The sequence below is a fragment of the Nanorana parkeri genome, unplaced genomic scaffold, assembly GCF_000935625.1.
Source record: "Nanorana parkeri isolate BGI_ZX_2015 unplaced genomic scaffold, ASM93562v1 scaffold1808, whole genome shotgun sequence".
Taxonomy (NCBI): Eukaryota; Metazoa; Chordata; class Amphibia; order Anura; family Dicroglossidae; genus Nanorana; species Nanorana parkeri.
The window spans coordinates 199,833-219,494 of NW_017308076.1; the positions used below are offsets into that span (position 1 = coordinate 199,833).

The 19,662-nt window shown below is 42.8% G+C and overlaps 1 protein-coding gene across 1 annotated transcript in view; it reads right to left on the reverse strand.

Moving 5' to 3' along the window:
- Positions 1-5,196, reverse strand: part of TNRC18 (trinucleotide repeat containing 18) — a 114,744-nt gene extending 109,548 nt beyond the window's left edge. Inside the window, exons 1-2 of the mRNA XM_018571676.1 lie at positions 5,114-5,196; positions 1,340-1,556 (exon numbers count right to left, since the gene is read on the reverse strand). Of these exons, the coding sequence (XP_018427178.1) occupies positions 1,340-1,517 (178 nt within the window). The 5' untranslated portion in view covers positions 1,518-1,556; positions 5,114-5,196. The remainder of the gene's footprint in view (positions 1-1,339; positions 1,557-5,113) is intronic.
- Between the last annotated feature and the right edge of the window lie 14,466 nt (positions 5,197-19,662).

The following is a 19,662-nucleotide window of genomic DNA, read 5'->3' on the forward strand; positions in this document are numbered from 1 at the left end:
GGCTATGGGTGTTGCACTGTACGTGATGTCATTAGCAGGTCTATGACTGCTGCAGCAGAGGAGAAAAGGGGTTGTGGGTGCCAGTCTTGGGGTGGGGTTCAGGAAAGTAAAAGGCCCTTTACACAATTCCACTAGACAAAATCGAGCAGTTAACCCTTGCAGTGAGGGGGAGCCCCACTGCCAAAAGGAGTTTGTTTTTTTCGCCCAGAGATAGGCTTTACCTGCTTCCCGGCCGGCCGTTGTACATATACGGCCGGGAGCCTCCTGGATGTAACAGGCCGTGTATACACGGCCTGTTAGCCCTGCCCACGCTGTCAATTTAAAAACAGGCAGCGATGCCCGTTAACATACAAGCGATCCGCCGGCTATAGAGACGGCGGAAAAAGTTAATAGGAAAAAAATTAAAGTTTCCACCAAAAAATTGAAAGTTACACATAAAAAAAGAATTTAAAAAAAAACAAAAAAATGTTTTAAAGTTCCCAACATACATACACGCATGCAAACATGCGTCAGTGGCACATACCTGCAAAAATAACGATTTCACCCATTACGCCGCACATGTTGCATATCGCCGCGAACGTCGGTGAGAGTAATAATTTAAGGGCCATCAATCACTGATAACACTAAACTGATGAGCTGTAAAGCTTTTAAAGCGTCGCCTATGGTCAGTTTTGAGTATGGTAGTTTTTTGGGATTTCGCGGGTGCGCGCAATATTTAAGCATGACACGTTTGGTGTCTATTTATCCGACGTGACCCCGTCTTTTATATTTTACCAAAATAATTGGGTAATAATAATTGTTTCCTAACAATGTAAACCGTTTTTTTTCAAAATTTTAAGGAATTTTCCCGAAATATAGTAAAAAAATAAAACCCCCCAGTGGTGATTAAATACTACCAAAAGAAAGCTCCATCTGTCCCCAAAAAAATGGTATAAAATTAATTTCAGTACAGCGTTGCATGACGGAATAAATGTCAGTCAAAGTACCGCAGCGCTGAATACTGAAAAATGGCCTGGCCAGGAAGGGGGTCTAAACACCTGGTCAGCAAGTGGTTAAAAAATAAGATCGCAAAGCAATACCAATGTGCCATTTCCTTACATTTCTAGACGTCAGACAGACATGTGTAAGTAGCCACATATAGGGCCCTCGATCCCCATTAGGCTGCTGGATCTCCACTGCAATGCTAGGATTTCCACAATAATAACCCTGTTTTTGGTATTTGATCCCCAGAAAACAGCTATACTTTCTACTATAGCAGAGCAGAAACATATGCCTGGATACCTGCAACTGGCGGCAACCTCCCCATTTTAATATTCACAAGCGTTCTTTTCCGCCTTACCTGGCTGCGAGTGTAAACCGAGAGGTGTGGGGAAATACTTTGCTGTGCAAAATGGCGGCAATTGGCCTGTTGATGGAATAAGGCGCCCACCAGCTGCTCCAGAGGAAACACGGCCGGGCTCCAGTGGCAGGCCTGGCAGCCCTAAGGGGGGCATGTTCATGAATTCTCGGCCATCCATCTTTATATAGAATCCTTGAACCGGACCATGGTTCAGAGCCTACCTAAAAAGGAAAAACATTTTAATACATAGTTAGATTTTGAATATGTAGAAGCTTAAACATTTCATTGTGTTTGTCACAAATATATTTCCTCTACAGGTAAAGTACAAAACTATAAGGCTCATTCACATGGGCACAGAGGTCCATGTACCATGAAAAATGTCCGCGAAAAACAGGTTCTGTGTGCAACCCACCCATACAAATCAATGACAGGCTGCGGCTGTACACTGCTAAACTCTGCTCTGAGCATTTATTTGCGTACAGGTATGCAAGTCCCTGGTTATATGCTTGGAGTTGCGTTTACCAGCGTAGTCGCAGCCTGTCATTGATTTGTACAGGTGGGATGTACACAACACCCCTGGCGCAGACCTCCATGTAAATGAGCCCTCAGCCTAGATTCATACTACAGCTGCTGCACAAGTATGTGTTGTTCAGAGCGTTTATGATGCGTTCCTCATACATCTTCATACTTAAAGTGTTTTTCTCTTAGCCATTGACCAGCAACATCTGCTGTGACATCATCTTCCTTTGAGAAGACTTTAAAAACGAATCACAAATTTACCCTTGAAGTGGGGCTACCCCTGCACGGTAAGGGTTAAGTTCTTGATTTACCCGGGGAGCTTCTTTAAACCATAACAAAATACATATAAATGCGTTTTGCATGCACTTCCTCTGTGGGGCTAAAAACACACTCCATAGCACCTGAATCATGGTGCATCGATGTGAACGGGCACCACTGAGAATGAGATTTCCATCTTCATACATTGCTGCATAAGGGCAGAAGCACTAAGGTCAACGGGGCAATAAAGTACACAAAAATTACATGAAAGGCAAAACACCCAGCTCTATCCTCCAATAACATACCTCCGGCGCTCTTCCCACGGATATACCCCCGGCGCTCTTCCCACGGATATACCCCCGGCGCGCTTCCCACGGATATACACCCGGCGCGCTTCCCACGGATATACACCCGGCGCGCTTCCCATGGATATACCCTAAAGTGGGGTATACACAGGTAGATTTTTGCACAAACGTTCATAGGAAAATTATCATTGGAACATTCGATACTTGTTCAAAATTTCATTTAATTTTCGCTTTTATTTAACATTCTATTTTGGAATAAATGAAATAAACAAAAACCACATTGACTGTTAGAAATTGGTTCGATCGAGAAACATTTTCCATCATGCTCCTTCAAAAATATTCAGGAACATTGTTGTTTTTGTCTGTTGATTGCACCATACTAATTGATAAATATTCAAACGTTCTGAAAACGAATGAACCATGTATACCCTACTTTAGCGTGCTTTCTATGGATATATATGTGGAAGCATAAAGAGGTCATACATCCAAACCGGATTTATGTGAAGTCTAATTGGACAACACGATGGAATACTGACATGTTTAAATAACAAGGCACATACAAGTCATTTCTTTCACTATGCCATCAGTGTCAGGAGCCATTTTTCCCTCGCACCTAATCTAGCGTAAAAACTGGAACTGCGTCTTCCAACACATTATTTACTACACTGAAATGTCAAAAATGTATCCAAAAAAATCCCGACCGGCCTAATTATACCAAAACGATGAAAGCAAAATGAAAACAGGAGCGAGGAACAAGGGCAAAAATATCAGAAAGGATCTGGAAAAAACCAGCAGAAAATAAAAACTCCGACTGAGCTGGCAGGACAACACGGCAAATAATAAAATCATACACAAACCCACCTACAAGAAAACGTTTTAAGAGCACAGAGTCCCAATCGTGTAATGTGACCTATATTTTACCATTGATAGCACTATAATGGGTACAAACGGCTCTATTCCTCGACCACAGAAAACTGCGCATTGAATGGGAAACTGTGATGGGCATAATAGGACTACGCTGCTCTATTTCTGTACGGGGTCTGCTGGTAATCGAAGAAAAATGCCAAGATGCTGGGGTGGGTGGAAGGGGCACTGGACACTAGAGTGGATTGAATCCTAGTGGATCATCCATACACAGAAAGATACCATGTTGGCACTCACTATACATCCTGCATAGATCTATACTGGGCATCAATCATAGAAATATGTCGGTAATGAAGATGGGAGGCCAATTACCCCCTACACCTGATCAGATGGCGGCTGTACGCAGAGACAGTCCTCAGGATTCTTCACGGATGGATATTATTTTCCAGTGCAGAATTCCAATACCACAGAGCAGAGGGAAGGGGGCTTCATATTTCCCAGAACCCTTGATGACGTGCGTCTGGACCCCTAATCTGCAGAAGGCATCAAGCCAGGGAACCGTCGCTGGCAATTGTGACCTATCCAATCTGATTGTACGATCGTCTTCGGCCATCATTCACATTTGAACGTTTTCAGGTGAGTTTGAAGCTTTATTTTTCAGGCTTGTGCATTTGCTTCACTAATAGAAAGCGAATTACTAGGAGGAAGGGACGGTAGTAAGGCGCAATATTACGTGTTTTTCGGGCACTCTCGCCTGAAAATAAAGCTTGTGTACTTTATTAAGCTGCAAGTGACACAAGGTTCAGTTGTGAACGAACACCATTGGAGAGAACGGGATCCTTCAATCTGGGTGCTGTCACGCTTTAGGAAATACACAACAAACCACTCAGATGTGACTGGGGGCTTCATGTGAGCATACATTATACAATCGTACCTATTCACACTGAGGGGTCTCAGGACATTTGGAAGCTTTTTATTTTTAGCATTTTTCAAGCGTGAGCATTTTTTTTTTAGTTCATGGAAAGCTGACTCTTGGTTGGTAGGCACAAAATCAAACGTTACAAGTGCATTTCAGGTGGTCTACGTGGCCAGAAACATGCGATTCTTCCCAAACAGAATGAAGATAGAGGATGCTGGTGGCATCCTCTATCCTCACTGATCCTATTAGCACCCATCTACCTCACATTTTTTCCAGCGCCAAGCTAAAAGAGACAGCGCTCAGGTGTGAACGCAAAGCGTCGGAAAGAGATTCTGCATGCTGAGCCTTGTCACTTCGGGAAGCATACCACAAACACTCAGGTGTTACCAGGAGCTTACAATCTGACTGTACAATTTTTCTTAGGAGTTACCAAAATTATGTAACATAAGGACACTTCTAAACAGTCCATCAGATTGTAAAATATATGGCCATCTTTGTAGCTGTATGGTCTAATGGATTACATACAAATCTAAAAAGGTTTGTCCTTGTAGTACAAGATTTTGGTAAATCAAAAAGATTGTAGTGATTATACAGTATGGAAATCGTGCAGTGTGTGTCTCCAGCGTTAGATCCTGGGATGGTAAAACACAGAGCTGTGATCCGAGCAGATTGTGGAGCCCAGATTTGGGTGTCCCCTGTATGTTTATAAAGAGGTCCGCCCCGCCCCCCTCCGGGACTCTCACTAGGACAGCCAGAACCCCCTCCGAGAACTTCCCGGGACCGCTCCGTGCTGCCAATGGAGGTGTGTACGGAGAGCAATAAAGATGGCTGCTCCCCATCGCCCTCCAGTACCCACACACCCCGACCTACTGCCACATTCACATCGCCAATATGGAGTCGGCCGTTTACCTTGCGTTGATCGGCGCAGCTCCTTCCTTTAGACAGCTGCCATCCTCTGGGAATTCCAAACCAACCCAACCCCGAGCAAAAAAAAACAACCCCACTCCTATGGCTAATGCGTGCGTCAATCTAGGGGCACGATCAATGGACAATCCGTGTATAATCCAATCGGCGGACGTGTTAGCGCTCCCCCCGAGCTTGGTGCAGAACTCCAACTCCGAACTGACGCAGCTGTACACAGTGAGCCGCCACCGAGAGCGCTAAGCAGAACTGAAACAAGCATTGTGTTCCTGACCCCGCCCCCTCCCGCACGGCCCACCCCGCAGCCTCTAGTCCGCCTCTGGTTGGCCGGCGTTGCCGCCAATCACTGGCGTGTAAACACTTTGGCTCTCGGCCATTTCCATTAAGTCAGTTATGGAGTAAGAAGCCCTCCTGTTTCAAGGCTTCCCGAAAGAGGCTGAATGGCGCGGAGCGGCGGTGAGAATTTTTGAGGGAAGGTTTCTAGGCTCCCCCCGGGGCCTTCCGTATGTTTGCAGTAGGTAGAATTCGATTGTTTTTAGCTCCTAACGCTGTCAGCTCCCACACAGTCGCGCACTGTAGTGTGCTATGCGATCCAGTGCCGCCCTCCAGGACCCTTAGTGATTGAGGCTTTGTACACGGCTCGCTTTTCCCAGGGTTTGAATCAGGATGCAGAATAATTCATAAAACATGGGGCACCTTTCAAGTACTGACAGCAGCATATTAAAGACGAGCTGACACATTGCAATAGGGGCCCCCCCCCCCCCCGAGTAACAATATCCGCGATGATCGCCTCTATTAATTACAATGCCTGGGTAACATTGCTACATTGTAGATGGTACTAGGGCGTTATGTACGTGTGTGTTTATCGCTGCAGAGCGTTTGTAACGTTTTTTTTTCCCGATCATTACTCACGTGTAAACGTCACATTTTATATAGAAATCCAGCCGAGGAGAGTTCGAGGAGGTTTCAAGTCGCCCTCAGCCAAACCCAGTACGGCGGTTTCAAGAAGCCCGGGCTGTTGCGGGCTGCAGAATTTCAGAGTCGCATAGAAAGATACAACTGTATAGGAGGACGAAAGGGGGGTCATGTAAAGCAGACTTTCTCCTACCGGGGTTCCTCCAGGGACTGCTAAGGGTTCCTCGAGGAGAATGACAAATATCTGCCCCTCACATAGGTAACTACTGGCACCCGTGATTATTTTAGATATCTGGAAGGGGGGAAATCTTCCCAATGACCACAAATGTAAGGATCATTCTTCCCAATGACCACAAATGTAAGAATTATTCTTCCCAGTGACCACGAATGTAAGGATCATTCTTCCCAAAGACCACAGTTGTAAAAGGTCATTGGGAAGAATGCTCCTTACATTAGTGATCATTGGAAATAATACTCTTTACATTTGTGGTCATTGGGAAGAATGCTACATTGGTAGATCTAGTAATTATTAACAGGGGTTTACCTGAGACCTGAAGTTATTTCAAGGATTTCTCCTTGTACAGAGGTTGGAGAAAGGCTGATCTAAACCAACTGATGGATATAAGCAACAGAAGGAAACCCTAACACACAGGTAGATGAGGAGTATGGAGGGGTGGGGGACTAGAAACTTCTAATAAAAGTATGGAAGGGATGATATGTGACCATTAGATCAAGGTGAAATGTTTTGCCCATAGCAACCAAGAAAATTTATTGTTGCACCTTCCAAATGAATAGTTAAAGATTCAAACTTGAATCTGATTATTACGGCCAAATTTCCATTTTCCTTCAGTTTCTGTTAATGAGCCAGAAATGATTAATTTTGCTATTCTGACCTAATTAGCATGGAATACACATTATGCTGAAAAAAAGAGCATTGTGCGCATTATTTTCCTCTGTGCATGCTAATTTAATGCACACTTTTGCACACGATACTGTTTTATAAGAGTAATAAATAGCATTTTTTTTAAAGTACAGACCCTTGGGCTGTATTACTAAAGCAATTGAGATTCTTCACTCGAATTGTAGCTGTGTTCACTTTGAATATCCAGTAAGATGCAGATGATATAAATAAACAGGAGTTTTCTTTTCACAAGACTGGATAATCGAAGTGAATCTTCACTCAATAATCAGAGTTGATTTTCAACTCTTCTAGTAAATCAGTTTCACTGTTTTATTGGCAGCCTCTGATAGTACCATTCATTCTCCCAAACATTTCAAAGGAAACAAGAAACCATCTAAATAAATATGGGTCAGCCCAACTCCGGGCACCAGAAAAAAAATACAGATGCAATGGGGCACCTGCCCCTTCCCCAGAGCGAGGAGTAAGATACGTAAAGCCCCGTTCACTCCAGGGCGTTTCGTCTTGCGTTTTTTTCCCACGCTGACACGCATGCACATCAAAATCCCATGTATTCCTTTGGGGCCATTCACGCAAACGCGCTGAATTGTGCGTAAAAATATGCCCATTGTATATAATAGTGGTGCTTATCAGCTCGTTTTGCTCTATAGGCTTCAATAGAGACACGCCGACCAGCTCGTTTTTGCGCTTTTTATTAGCGTGTTTTTGCAGATGAGACTGATTTTCATTGGACAACTGAAAACAAGCCTTAAAACGTTCTTGCATATGTACAGGAGATGCCTGTGAAACACGCAAAAAAGCGCTAAAGGCGTGGAAAAAACCGCTGTAGCCCTGGTGTGAATGGGGACTAAAGGCTGATATGAAATATGGGGGCTAGTATCAGCTGTTCTAGCATGCACAGCATATAAGCACATTATGAGTGACTTACCTTACAGGTAATTCGCTCCAGCACTGCGATGTCCGCTCTCTTCCCCCACCGGCACTGCCATCTTCACCCAGTCTTCCAGGTTTAACATTTTGGGCCTCTTGGTTGGCCGTGCCGGGATGCTGTAACTAGTGAAATGAATGGCAAACGCACTCATCAATGCATAACATGCTTTAAAGCAAGGTGGCATGGCGCATTGTCTTGTTGGAAGAAGCCATCTCCATTGGGATACGCCATCAACATGATAGGATGAACTTGATCAGCAACGATACTTGTCCCAAACCATAACACTGCCCCCACCAGCTTGAAGGGTTGTACTCATGCATGTGGGGTGCATGCTTTCATGCTGTTCCCACCAAATTCTCACTCTGCCATCTGCATGATGTAACTGGAAACGTGATTCATCGGACCACATTACTTTTTTCCAATGCTCGACTGTCCAATCCTTGTGTTCCTGTGCGAATTGGAGACACTTTATCTTGTTAACTGCAGACAGCAAAAGGTGTTCGAACAGGCCTTCGGCTTCCATATCCCATACGATGCAGTGTACGGCGAACAGTGCATTCAGAGATCATTTGAGAGGATCCCCGATTAAGATCTGCAGTAATATGATGCACTGTTGCCCTTCTGTTGTCTTGTACCAGTCTTGCCACTCTCAGTTCTGCCCTAACATTGACTAGTCGCTGACAGCCACAATTCGCACGTTCAGACCCAGATTTTCGGCTGACAGTCCAGTCTTTAAACACTTTAAAAACAGCTGCTCTTGAACATTTGACGAATTCTGCTGTTTTGCCTACAAACGTCAGGCAGTCATAATAATCTCGCCACTCAGTGTAGTCTATGAGAGCCTCCATCTTGGGGCATAAATAGCAAAGGTTGAATTGGGTGCAGGTGCATTTTTTTTAACCCTAGTTGCTAGACAGTGTATTTTCTCTAGTTATATCATCCCGGCCAAGCAAGAGGCTGAAGATGCTAAACCTGGAAGAAAACTGGGTGAAGATGGCAATGCCAGTGAAGGAAGATAGCTGACAGTGCAGCGCTGGAGGGAATTTCATAGGACTGCTGTAGCAACACATGCATGAATTAATACTCTGACCACTGCTACACAGATCCCCAGCACAAATGATATGTTGGCAGCCATTTCATTGAAATTCAAAAATCTCCATCCTTTTCCACTTCACACTCACAGGTATATGGTACGTCCTTCCTCCCTAGTAGAGACAGTAGTGGGTTAGAGAGACTTTGTTACATGATATTCTCAGTCATAATTTACACTGTAGCGTTTTACATTTCTGAATTCAGCCCACCTTGAAGAAGAGCTATAATAAAGAACTATTATACCAAACATAGTCTATTGTTTATTTCCTATTTCAATGATGTTAGCCATTTATAAATGCCTGTTGATACTGCTAGTGAATAGGTCTACCTCTCCTAGGATGAGGACATTAATAGCCTGCCATGAATTCAATGCAGCATTGTCACCTTGTGCAGCCACAGGGTGGACAGTGCTGCATTAATTTTATAGAAGATGACTATCAATGTTTTTACATCTGTATGACAGGTGCAGTGGCTGAGTGGGCAGCTCAGTGAAGCTAAGCCTGTGATTTGATCAGGCTCACCGTTACTAAGCTACACTGAGGATGGAGTCTCAGGTATGGACAGATCGGCCTCTGTGCCCCTTCTAACTGCAAATTATGGTAATTGTGCCCGATTTATGTACCTGCTTCCAACAGGTACATGAATCTGGGGCAAGCACTGACCTTTGGTGTGCAAATGCACGATGGTATTCTAAAAAGTGATATATATATTCTATAAATTCCAATAAAGTAAATAAGTTGCGCTTGATCTAAGATCTTAGATCAAGCGCAACTTATTTACTTTATTAGATATCTTCTTCACACAAAGTTGCTGCTGGTCCTATAAACTATTTAGCACCCATTCCCAGCGCAGTGAACCTTGAAACCAATTTCTATCCATTCCACTGATGGTATGGTGTTGAGGAACTTTAAGTGGATTGCACATAGCCCTGACTTTTATCCCAATAAAGACCTTTAACCCCTTCATGACTGAGGCCCTTTTTTCCATTTTTGCACCCTTGTTATATTCCACATTTTAGGCCTGAAAATGACGTAAAACCCCCCAACATTATATATTTTCTGAATGCCAAGACCCTATAGAATAAAATGGTGGTAGTTGAAAATTTTTATGTTGCGCAATATTAGCGCAACTCCTTATTAAACCCCAAAATTTAGTGACAAATTTAATTAAATGCCCCAAAACACAACAAATTACCCATTTTTTTAATGAAATATAAAAATTAAAAAGCTGATTGTGAGACAGGTCTTTTCTTCAATTATCAGTATTTGACATCACAAATTCTCTTTCGACTCAATGGGTACAAATTCCCACAAATGCTTTAAAATCCTTCTTAGAAGACTGGAGGCTGTTATAGCTACAAGGATACAACACTGTATCAATCCCCATGGTTTTGAAATGGGATATCCAACAATCTCTCTATACATATATTTGTTCATAGGCGCAGAGAGTATTAAAGCCAAAGCATCAGCATGACAGCCAGGGAACTAGCATTCTCTAAATGAGAGTTCAGCAATGGCAGCCTCCATAATCTCTCATGAAAGAAGGGAGAACTATGGGTTAGGGCTTTTCCCCATAGTTCTCCTAAGGGTAACGGGAGGACACAAACTAGCATCCTCCCGTCACCCAAAGCTCAGTATACCGCGACCTGCAGCTCGCGGTATACTGAGACGCCGCAGCTGAAACGGATCCCGACAATTATGTCTGGATCCACCCAGCTGCGTGAGTGACAGCTGGCTCAGCCTATCTAGAGGTAGAGCCAGCTGTACCCACCCCCTCCCCGTCCGTTCCGCCAATAAGCGCTGGAGGATCGGACAAGGGATGGGGGAATCCAATCACTTCCCTGTCACGGCTCTCTGCAGTGACAGGATTGAGAAGTGAGCGAACGCCGGTATGTGTTCGCTCACTTCCCGATCTACTGAGCCATCCTGTGACAGTCTCATTGTCACAGGTTGGCTAGAACTATGAGGATGAGTGAAAAGCACTCACCTCATAGTTCTCCTTTAACATGTGGGATTTCTATATGGCCTTTTTAACACCTGATCCAGAAAACATTCTGACTAGGTAAAAAGGATAGAATTAAGATTGAAAAAATAAAGCCTGTACCTCCCAGATGCCAGCCTGGCACATAGGGTTGCCATCCCTGCAGGCTACACCACAATCCATACTACAATCCCAGGCTCAACAGCAGAGCCATCTCTACAGTGTGAGCTAGCCTCGGTTTATCCCAATTCCTGACCCGGTCACTGGACAGCATGTGAACACGGAGAACAATATAAATAAAGGAATGTAAAACATATACTTATTGCTATAAATAAAAATATGACATGCTTAGTGCTTCGTTTTTAATCTACAAAGTATGTAAACAGAAAGAAAATAGTAAATCAAATTAATATTTGATGTGTCCTCCCTTGAATGAACAAAGTCTCTTACAGGCAGAAATTTTAGGAACGATGGGTGGTCCAAGCTCTTCTGCAGAAGCACAAAGAAACCCATGTCCAGTGCTACCACCAGCTCAGACCGGGCAGGGACCAGCTGGACCTGGTACACCCATAAATGGTCTTGAGAAGTTTGATCAAAATTGGTCTTAGTGGATGAAAGGCCATACCTCTGATGTGGAAACAAGGCCAAGTGACTTGCTTATGCTTTAAAGCGCAACAGGTGCTCTGGACTGAAGAGCCAAAATTTGAAATATTTGGCATTTACAGGAGGCAGTTTGTTTATAGGAGACCTGGTGAGTGGTACAACAGTGAGTGTTTGCAGGCAATGGTGAAGTATGGTTGAGGCTTCTTGCAGGTTTGGGGCTGCATTTCTGCACGTGGAGTTGGGGAATTGGTCAGAATTAATGGTCTCCCCTCTGCTGAAAATACATAAAGCCAAAGTCATAAAGAACTATCTTCAGTGAAAAGAACAAGGAGTCCTGAAAGAGATGGTATGGTCCCCACAAAACACATCTTTAAGTCTGCCTGGGATTACATGAACAGAAAGAAGCAACTGAGAGTCTAAATCCAAAGAAGAACTGTGGTTAGTTCTAAAAGATGTTTGGCCCAGCCTAACAGCCAAAAATTGTGTGCAAGTTCACCTGGGCGAATTGATGCTGTTTTCAAGGCAAAGGGTGGACGTACCAAATGTTGATTTGAGTTAGGCTTTTTTTTCCTGTTTATGCACCTTGTAGGCTGTTTATGGATAAGTCTGAATAAATAAAAAATATTCACTGCGTTATTTTTAAAGCATCCGCACTTTGAAGTAATATACTGTGTGTGTGTGTGTATGTACACTGAAGGGTCAGATTATGATGACCACCTGACGTTTGTAGGCTAATTAGCTATAATTTCGCGCTGAAGTTGCTAGAGGGCCAGACCATTATAAATAGGGAAGCAGGTTGTTTACCACGAATAATGTTATGACTGATTGATGTATACAGTATAATAAGTGCCGCCAAGTTAATAAAAGTCATTTGGATAGCATTTTTCCAGGATGATATGTCTTAACAATTATTTTTTAAATATCAGGGGGCCCATTTAATATAATACACCCCGGTTAGATTGAGATCTCTGGGATTAGCCACTTCTAACCTGGGACATAAGATATGTGGTGGAAGTGCGGATTTGTTCCACATAGTATGGCAATGCAGATATATTTTTGAATTCTGACAACAACTGACTAATTTCTATTTTGGACTTCCTTGATTGCCCTCGCATTCTTATCCCTGAAATGTAACTATTGAGCCTTTTAGATAATCTACCACTCTGTGGCTATTCTAAGACTACTTTGTTATTTGATGCAAAAAAAAAATGTATTATGCAAAAGTGGAAGCTTCCACATTTCCTATCAAGCTCCTTTTGGATAAAACCAGTCAACATTAATCTCCCCCTGTATCAAGTGACCTTTGAGAATAGGGGCCACCCCATTTTATTTAAAAAGATTTAGGGTGCATGGAGTTGTTCACCACATACAGTCCCATCCTGACACTATAACTTAATCAAGATATGCAATCCACTGTAAAATGTACTTTGTGGGTATAACTTTATATGATGGGTATTAACATTATGGGTATTAACTTTATAGTTACGTAGCCAACAGCAATGGCAGTTCCAGGTGGAACAGAAGACTTGTCAGCAGAGGAGACATAACTATTGAGGATGGTGGGCAGCGGGCTGACCTCTAGGCCAGGGTAGTGGCAGGCAGCTAATGTGTAGTTGGCATAACATGCGCAGTGTTTCACCCATGTGGCCGGCAAGAGACGTGGCCAGTAATTCAGCAAGGTCAGTCCAGGCAGCAGCTAAAAGACATGGTCAGTAATCAGGTAAGTGTTAGATAACAGGAAGGTCAAGATTTAGATACAACTGTAGCTAGTCAGGCATGTGGAGAAGCCTATCACAAGTCCCGGGTGCAGAACTGAAGAGGTTTGAATCAGGCGCCAGCAGCTGCAGAACTTATAGAGGGCAAGGAGCAAGCTGCAGCCAATGTTAAGCAGCATAACAACGAGAGTCAGGACCATGAAGGGGTTGCCTGGCAACAGGATGCTGAGGCTGTAGAGGCCAATGAGAGATGAGGAGGAGACCAGGGTGCAGTTGTGTTCTCCCCCAGAAATAGGACACTGGAGGCAGCAGCAAGAGCGCAGCAGGCAGATCTGTGTAGTACGCAGACTTAACAAGTATGGTTCCTACACTAGCGTTATGCAATAACATGTTCATTATTTCTGTGACTGTATCCATCCACCATATTGATGGTCACCCTTTTACTCTTCCATTTAACGTTTCCAAGCATGATTGTCTTTTCTAGTGATAGCAGTAATATGTTTGGGATCTCCCAGAGATGTTCATGTTATTTGCCAAGCTGGCATTAGATTGAATATAAAATATAGGTAATACGCGTACATTGGCATTGCCATCTGTAGCTTTTCCCAGCGGTGAGTCTGGCTTGTAGGACATTTTTCTTTGAAGCTTTTCCCACTGGAGCTTGATAGGATTAAGATCTGCCAATTGTGCTGACTAGTCTGCCAAAGAAAAGTACTTCCCGTTCCTTCAATAAATAGATTTTGTATAGCTTAGAGGTATTTTCTGTGTTCCAAACATGCTATGATGTAGTAAAATAGAATAATAACCTTTCTGGATTATTATTCCTTGCCCTCTTTGTAAATCGCTCACCTCAGTGGCACAAAATCAGCCCCATTCCACTTTATTACCTCTACCAATTTTCATGGAATGTAAAAAGGTGATACCACCAGCTGGCCAGCAAGTATTGCCTCTGAAGCCTGTGTGACAAATCTGGGGTGCACTGTTTCACAATGCAGAGAAGGTACACAGAGAGAAATAAGACATTTGTTTCAGCTGAACCTGCACTGGTAACTCCTCCCATCAGATCCCCCCAGGACCCATAGCTAGGAAAAAAGTTTTTTAAAGCTGAAGAGAATAAACCATGACAGGTGTGGCTTTTTTTTGTATTGATTGCAGTATATTGGGGAAGTACAGGCCTAACTAAACTGCCATCCGCGAGTAAGCCAAAAGACCGCCTGAAGCAGTATTCTTTGTTTATGATGTGAATGCAAAGCTGAAGGTTTCTAGGCTCCTTTTCAGCTCTGATATGTCATATGACACAGCTGAGGGGAGACCTGGAAAGACTTTTCTCACTCTGGATGCTACTGCACCTGCCGTATGGTGAGTTCATTTTCACAGAGGGAGAGGAGAATTTGTATAGTGATACTGATCACTGAATGATACTACTGCATTACTACTGACCTCAGTGGTAATTACTAGTGACCCCTGCACACTGTGTTACTTCCCACTAACCTCTAAACTCTGCGTTACATGCTACTGACCTCGGAACTCTGTGTTACTTACTCCTGATCCCTGCTCTCTGCATTGCATACTACGGAACTCTGCATTACTACTAATCCCTGCACCCACATTACATACTACTGACCTCTGTTCCCTACGTTACATACTACTGAACTCTCTGTTACTTACTCCTGACACCTGCACTCTGTTACATATTACAAACCTCTGAACCCAACAATACTTATTAATGAGCCCTGCACTCTACGTTACATACTGCTGACCTCTGAACCCTGCACTTACTCCTCATCCCTGCACTCTGAATGAAAGTAAATGCCAAGTTTGTCACTGAAGCTAAAAAGGTAGGATGTATATATTTTTATAGTGACATTTGTATTTTATTGCTCTTCAGATCGTCCTCATTTTTTAATAGGGCCTTGCTAGATTATTTCCTAGAAGCAAAACAAAAAGAAAACAATAACGTGCTGCAGCCTGGTGCTCTTTGATTTCCTCTATGTTTTCAAGTAGCTCTCCCCCTCTTCAGGGTAGCTTACCCCTGATGTACACCATCATTTATTACTTAGATAACTGCTGTTTAAATGTAGTTGTGTGTGCAAAACATAAGGTGAACCAACTAATCTAAACTGACATATGCTCAATCTTCTCCTATATCATAATAATAAACAGCCTTATTTACCATGCAACCTACATACAGTTTTACATTGCCATATCATGTTTATGCAATCAAGGAAAATATATTTGAACCTCTGGAAACAATTACATATTAAAAATAGAGTCAGACATTCCAATGAATGAGTCGGCTGTTCTAATTAAATTAGGTGTGCCTTTGACCTGCCCTGTTATATAATACAAATCACACAATTGTTAAGGTGCAGTGAATCTGGTTACAAAAAGATGCCGTCCTCCATCAGTCTACAAGCAAGGAAATAGTTTACAAGTGGGAGAAACAGAACACTGCTGTCGTTGTCCCTAGGAATTGGCATTCTACAAAGGCCAGAGCAGGGGCATGCTATGGTGTACTCAAACAATTGACAACAAAAGACCAAAAGATTCTGCAGAAACCTCACTTAATAACATGTGCACCCATGAATTTACCATAAGAAAAAAAAAGACTGGCGATCAGGAAGGTTACATTGAAGAAACCTCAGCCCTCAAATTCCCTAAAGTCCATCTAGATGACTGCACAGCACTGCTGTATTGCTGTTAATATATTTGTTGACAGATGAGTTATTGGTAAATGTACAGTACATCATGTAATTATGCTTGAAGAAAACAAAACAATGCAGATTACAGTCAAGACTACCTTGGCTGTGGTACATTGCAAAAATTATGCATGCACCTTTATGTGTGTTTTTGGTGTAAGGAGTCAGTCCTAAAAGACAATTCTTCCCTATGTTCCCTAAAAATAATTCCTGTGCCATACGTAAAGCAAGGAGCCAAATTTCACTAATCAACATAATCATTAGAAAAAAAACTTATACAACATGTCCAGATCTCCCAAGAAGGTCAAACAAATAATTTGTACAACAAATCTAGATCTATGCTTTAGGGGAAACGAACTTCTAGCTGATAACTTACACTGTTGCTGGACTCCCAAGGTCAACAAGCAGTTTTGGATTATGTTTTCAATAAGGGCCCATTCAGGTTTTGCTATTCTGGTGTGTTGGGTAATGCGCACGTGCATTGCCTTAAGGCAGCCCTGTCAAATGAATGAAACACACCAGCACAAGCAAAACATGGATTTATAGAGCGCCAACAGTTTGCACGCGCTTTACAATATAAGGAAGACATTACAATCACAATACAATTCAAGACAAGATGGTAAAGAGGGCCTACGCGTGAGGGCTTATAATCTAAAATCGAGGGGGAAGTGATACATGAGGATGTAGCTGTGTGGGGATGAATTGTTTGAGGATGTGATGGTTGAGTGGTTAGGTTGAGGTGGGATAATAGGTTCATTGCCTTAATGAATTGGGTCGCCGTAATGCCCCAGAACAGATAGGTGTAAATGGGCCCGGAATAACCTTTATTAATCCTCTGAATCCTTTAATAGCACTATTTGCAGAAGAGTTTTGAGCTTGGGAAAACAAATAAAGGAATCACTCACTTATCGCTTATAACTAAAACAAGAGTAGACCCTCATATGCCTAAACAACCACTTATTACTAAACTTTGATAGATATACAGTATGGAAACAATATCTTGCCCTTTACTATCTAGGTTATACACTAGTGATGAGCCGAACAGGTCCGACTTCGGTTCGAATTTGAACTTTAGAACATCCAAAAAGTTTGAATTTGAACTCGAACTCAATGCAAGTCTATGGGGGTAGAACTTTCAAAAACAATTGTCCCCTTTAAGAGGGCTTATATGCCATGGGCCACCATTTATATTTGCCATAAAAAGTGTATGGGGATCCGGGCACTGCCCTGGGGGACATGTATCAATGACAAAAATACTTTTTAAAAATACAGTTTGTAAAGGAGCAGCGGTTTTAACATCACTTATAGGGTTACAATAAAAATGAAAAATTCCTTTAAATAACAGGGGGGTCCACTTAACCTGCCTGTAAAGTGGCAAATCTGTACGATGTATAAAACCTGCTGCAGCAAAACTGACATTTATTAAAAAAAATAATAATAATGTTTTGGGTTTTTTTTAGTTTTTTTTTTAAAGCGTGCAGTCCCCCCTCCCAAACAATACCAGACCCTACAGGTCTGGTAGGAATGTTAGGAGGGACCCCATTTTTTTTTTAAAAACAGCGTGGGTCTCCCCCTTAAAGTCATACCAGGCCCCTAAGGTCTGGTAGGAATTTTAAGGAGGGACCCCACCCCTAAAGACGGTCCCCCCTAAAATACCATACCAGACCCTTGATCCGAGCACAGGCCTTGCAGGAAAGGGGGCCGATGGGGACTGGGGCCTCTTCCCCACAAGCCCTGGGGCGTTGGTTGTGAGGGTCCGGCCCCCCCATTATGAATGAGTAACACATTTACTAAAAGGTTAAATCAAATTGTAAATAAAAACACCAGACTTTTGAAAAAATCCTTTATTTGGAAAAAAAAATCCAAAAGACAAGTTTTTGACAAGTCTTTTATTTAAATAAAAAAATGGATCCATCGACGTAATGACGACGGTGACTCGACTAAATAAAAATAAATAAATACTTAAATAGAAATAATTTTTTTCAAAACCTGACTACTGCCCGCTCGCGACGAACAGCCGTGGCAGAATGGCATGTTGACAGATGCCAGCAGCATATAAAGAATTGGGCGAAGCTAGCAGGGACAGGTAGCTCGGCCCAACTGTTTACAGTTGTAACAGGTGAGCCATGATTAGGCAAAGTCATCATGACTTTGCCCAATCATGGCACTCACAGTTCCCTGTGTCCTGATTGGGCAAAGTCTTGCATTGGCTTTAGCCAATCAGGGCTCACAAGGCACAGTGCCTTGCAGGGCGCTCAGCTGGCGAACAGCCCGCCGAACGCCCTAACAGTATGTGTGTTCACTGAACACACGAACTGCCGATGTTCAAGTCAAACTCGCATTCAGCTCGAACATCGAGCCCATCACTAATCATAGCAACCCATCGTTCTACCTCCAAGACATCATTTAATTTGGTGATCCAATCTGCCCTAGTTAGGGCTGCAAGGTAAGGATCAGGCATTATGCAGGTGAGGCAAAGCACATTTATTATATTGAGCAATCCGTATTGGGGGCAGGTGTAACAACAAAGGTCCTGGCTCCTCAGGTAGGTCAATGTCCAGGATTTGCTTAATAAGCAGTTGTATGTCTAACCAGAATGTGCGTATCTGAGGACATTCCCACCAAATGTCTAAGAGAGTGCCTGGTAGGCCACAACCACGGCCAGCACAAATGTGAAATGTAGGCATATACACTTGCTAACTTTAAGGGGACTCTATACCAACGAGTCAAAAGTTTATAACATGTCTCTTGTGTTCGGGAGTCTATAGAGGAAGAATGAACTAACCTACAAAGTTGGGAAATTTGTAGCTCAGAGAAGACGAGTCTCAAATCATTTTCCCACTCTGTGAGAAAGTATAGCTTGCCACGGGCCGAGGCCAATAGTAGTAGTTTGTACGAGAGATATAAATTTGGGCAGAGGTGAAGACAAACCACGTAATTGCTCAAAGTGCATAAATTAAGACATTGGGCTCAATGAGGAGGCATAGGATGCTAAAAAAAATTAGGTGTTGTCCACCGGGAAATTTCCGTAGTGCTCCCTTAATTCACGGAGTAGAATAAGGTTACCATCCCTGAGAAATTTACCACAGCTAGTGTCGCAAATATGTGAAATATTTACTGATCCCTCCCTTCACAACAGACACCAGAGTGATCAGCACTGAACATAACTGAGGAGATAGTAAACACTTACTATGTCCCCAGTTATGAATGAACAGGAAGCACTACACGTCACTTCCTTTTCATTCATGACCGGGGACATATTAAACACTTACTGTCTCCTCAGTTTATGAATGGATAGGAGATGCTCTGCATAGATCATATTCTGTCCATTCATAACTGGGGAGATGTACTATCTCTGTTTGTAAGTGAACAGAAAGCCTCTGTACTGAGTGCTTCCTGTTTATTGAGTGCTGGGACTGCAGAGAAGGAGATTGAGGACTCTGTGTCCTCAATCTCTGTGTCGTCACTTTTTCTAGTTCAAAAGGAAAACATCATATTTCTCTGAAGCCCCCGTCAGTAATGTAAGAAAAAAAAATCGCATTGCTTGATTTTTGTAACTTTTTTAAATAGCATTATTTCAACTGCGTGGCAGCACATGGCAAAGTGTTGTGGTGCATTATTGAGCATTGTAATATGCTGTGTTGCGATTAACCCCCTTCATGGCTGAGCTAGTTTTTAGTTTC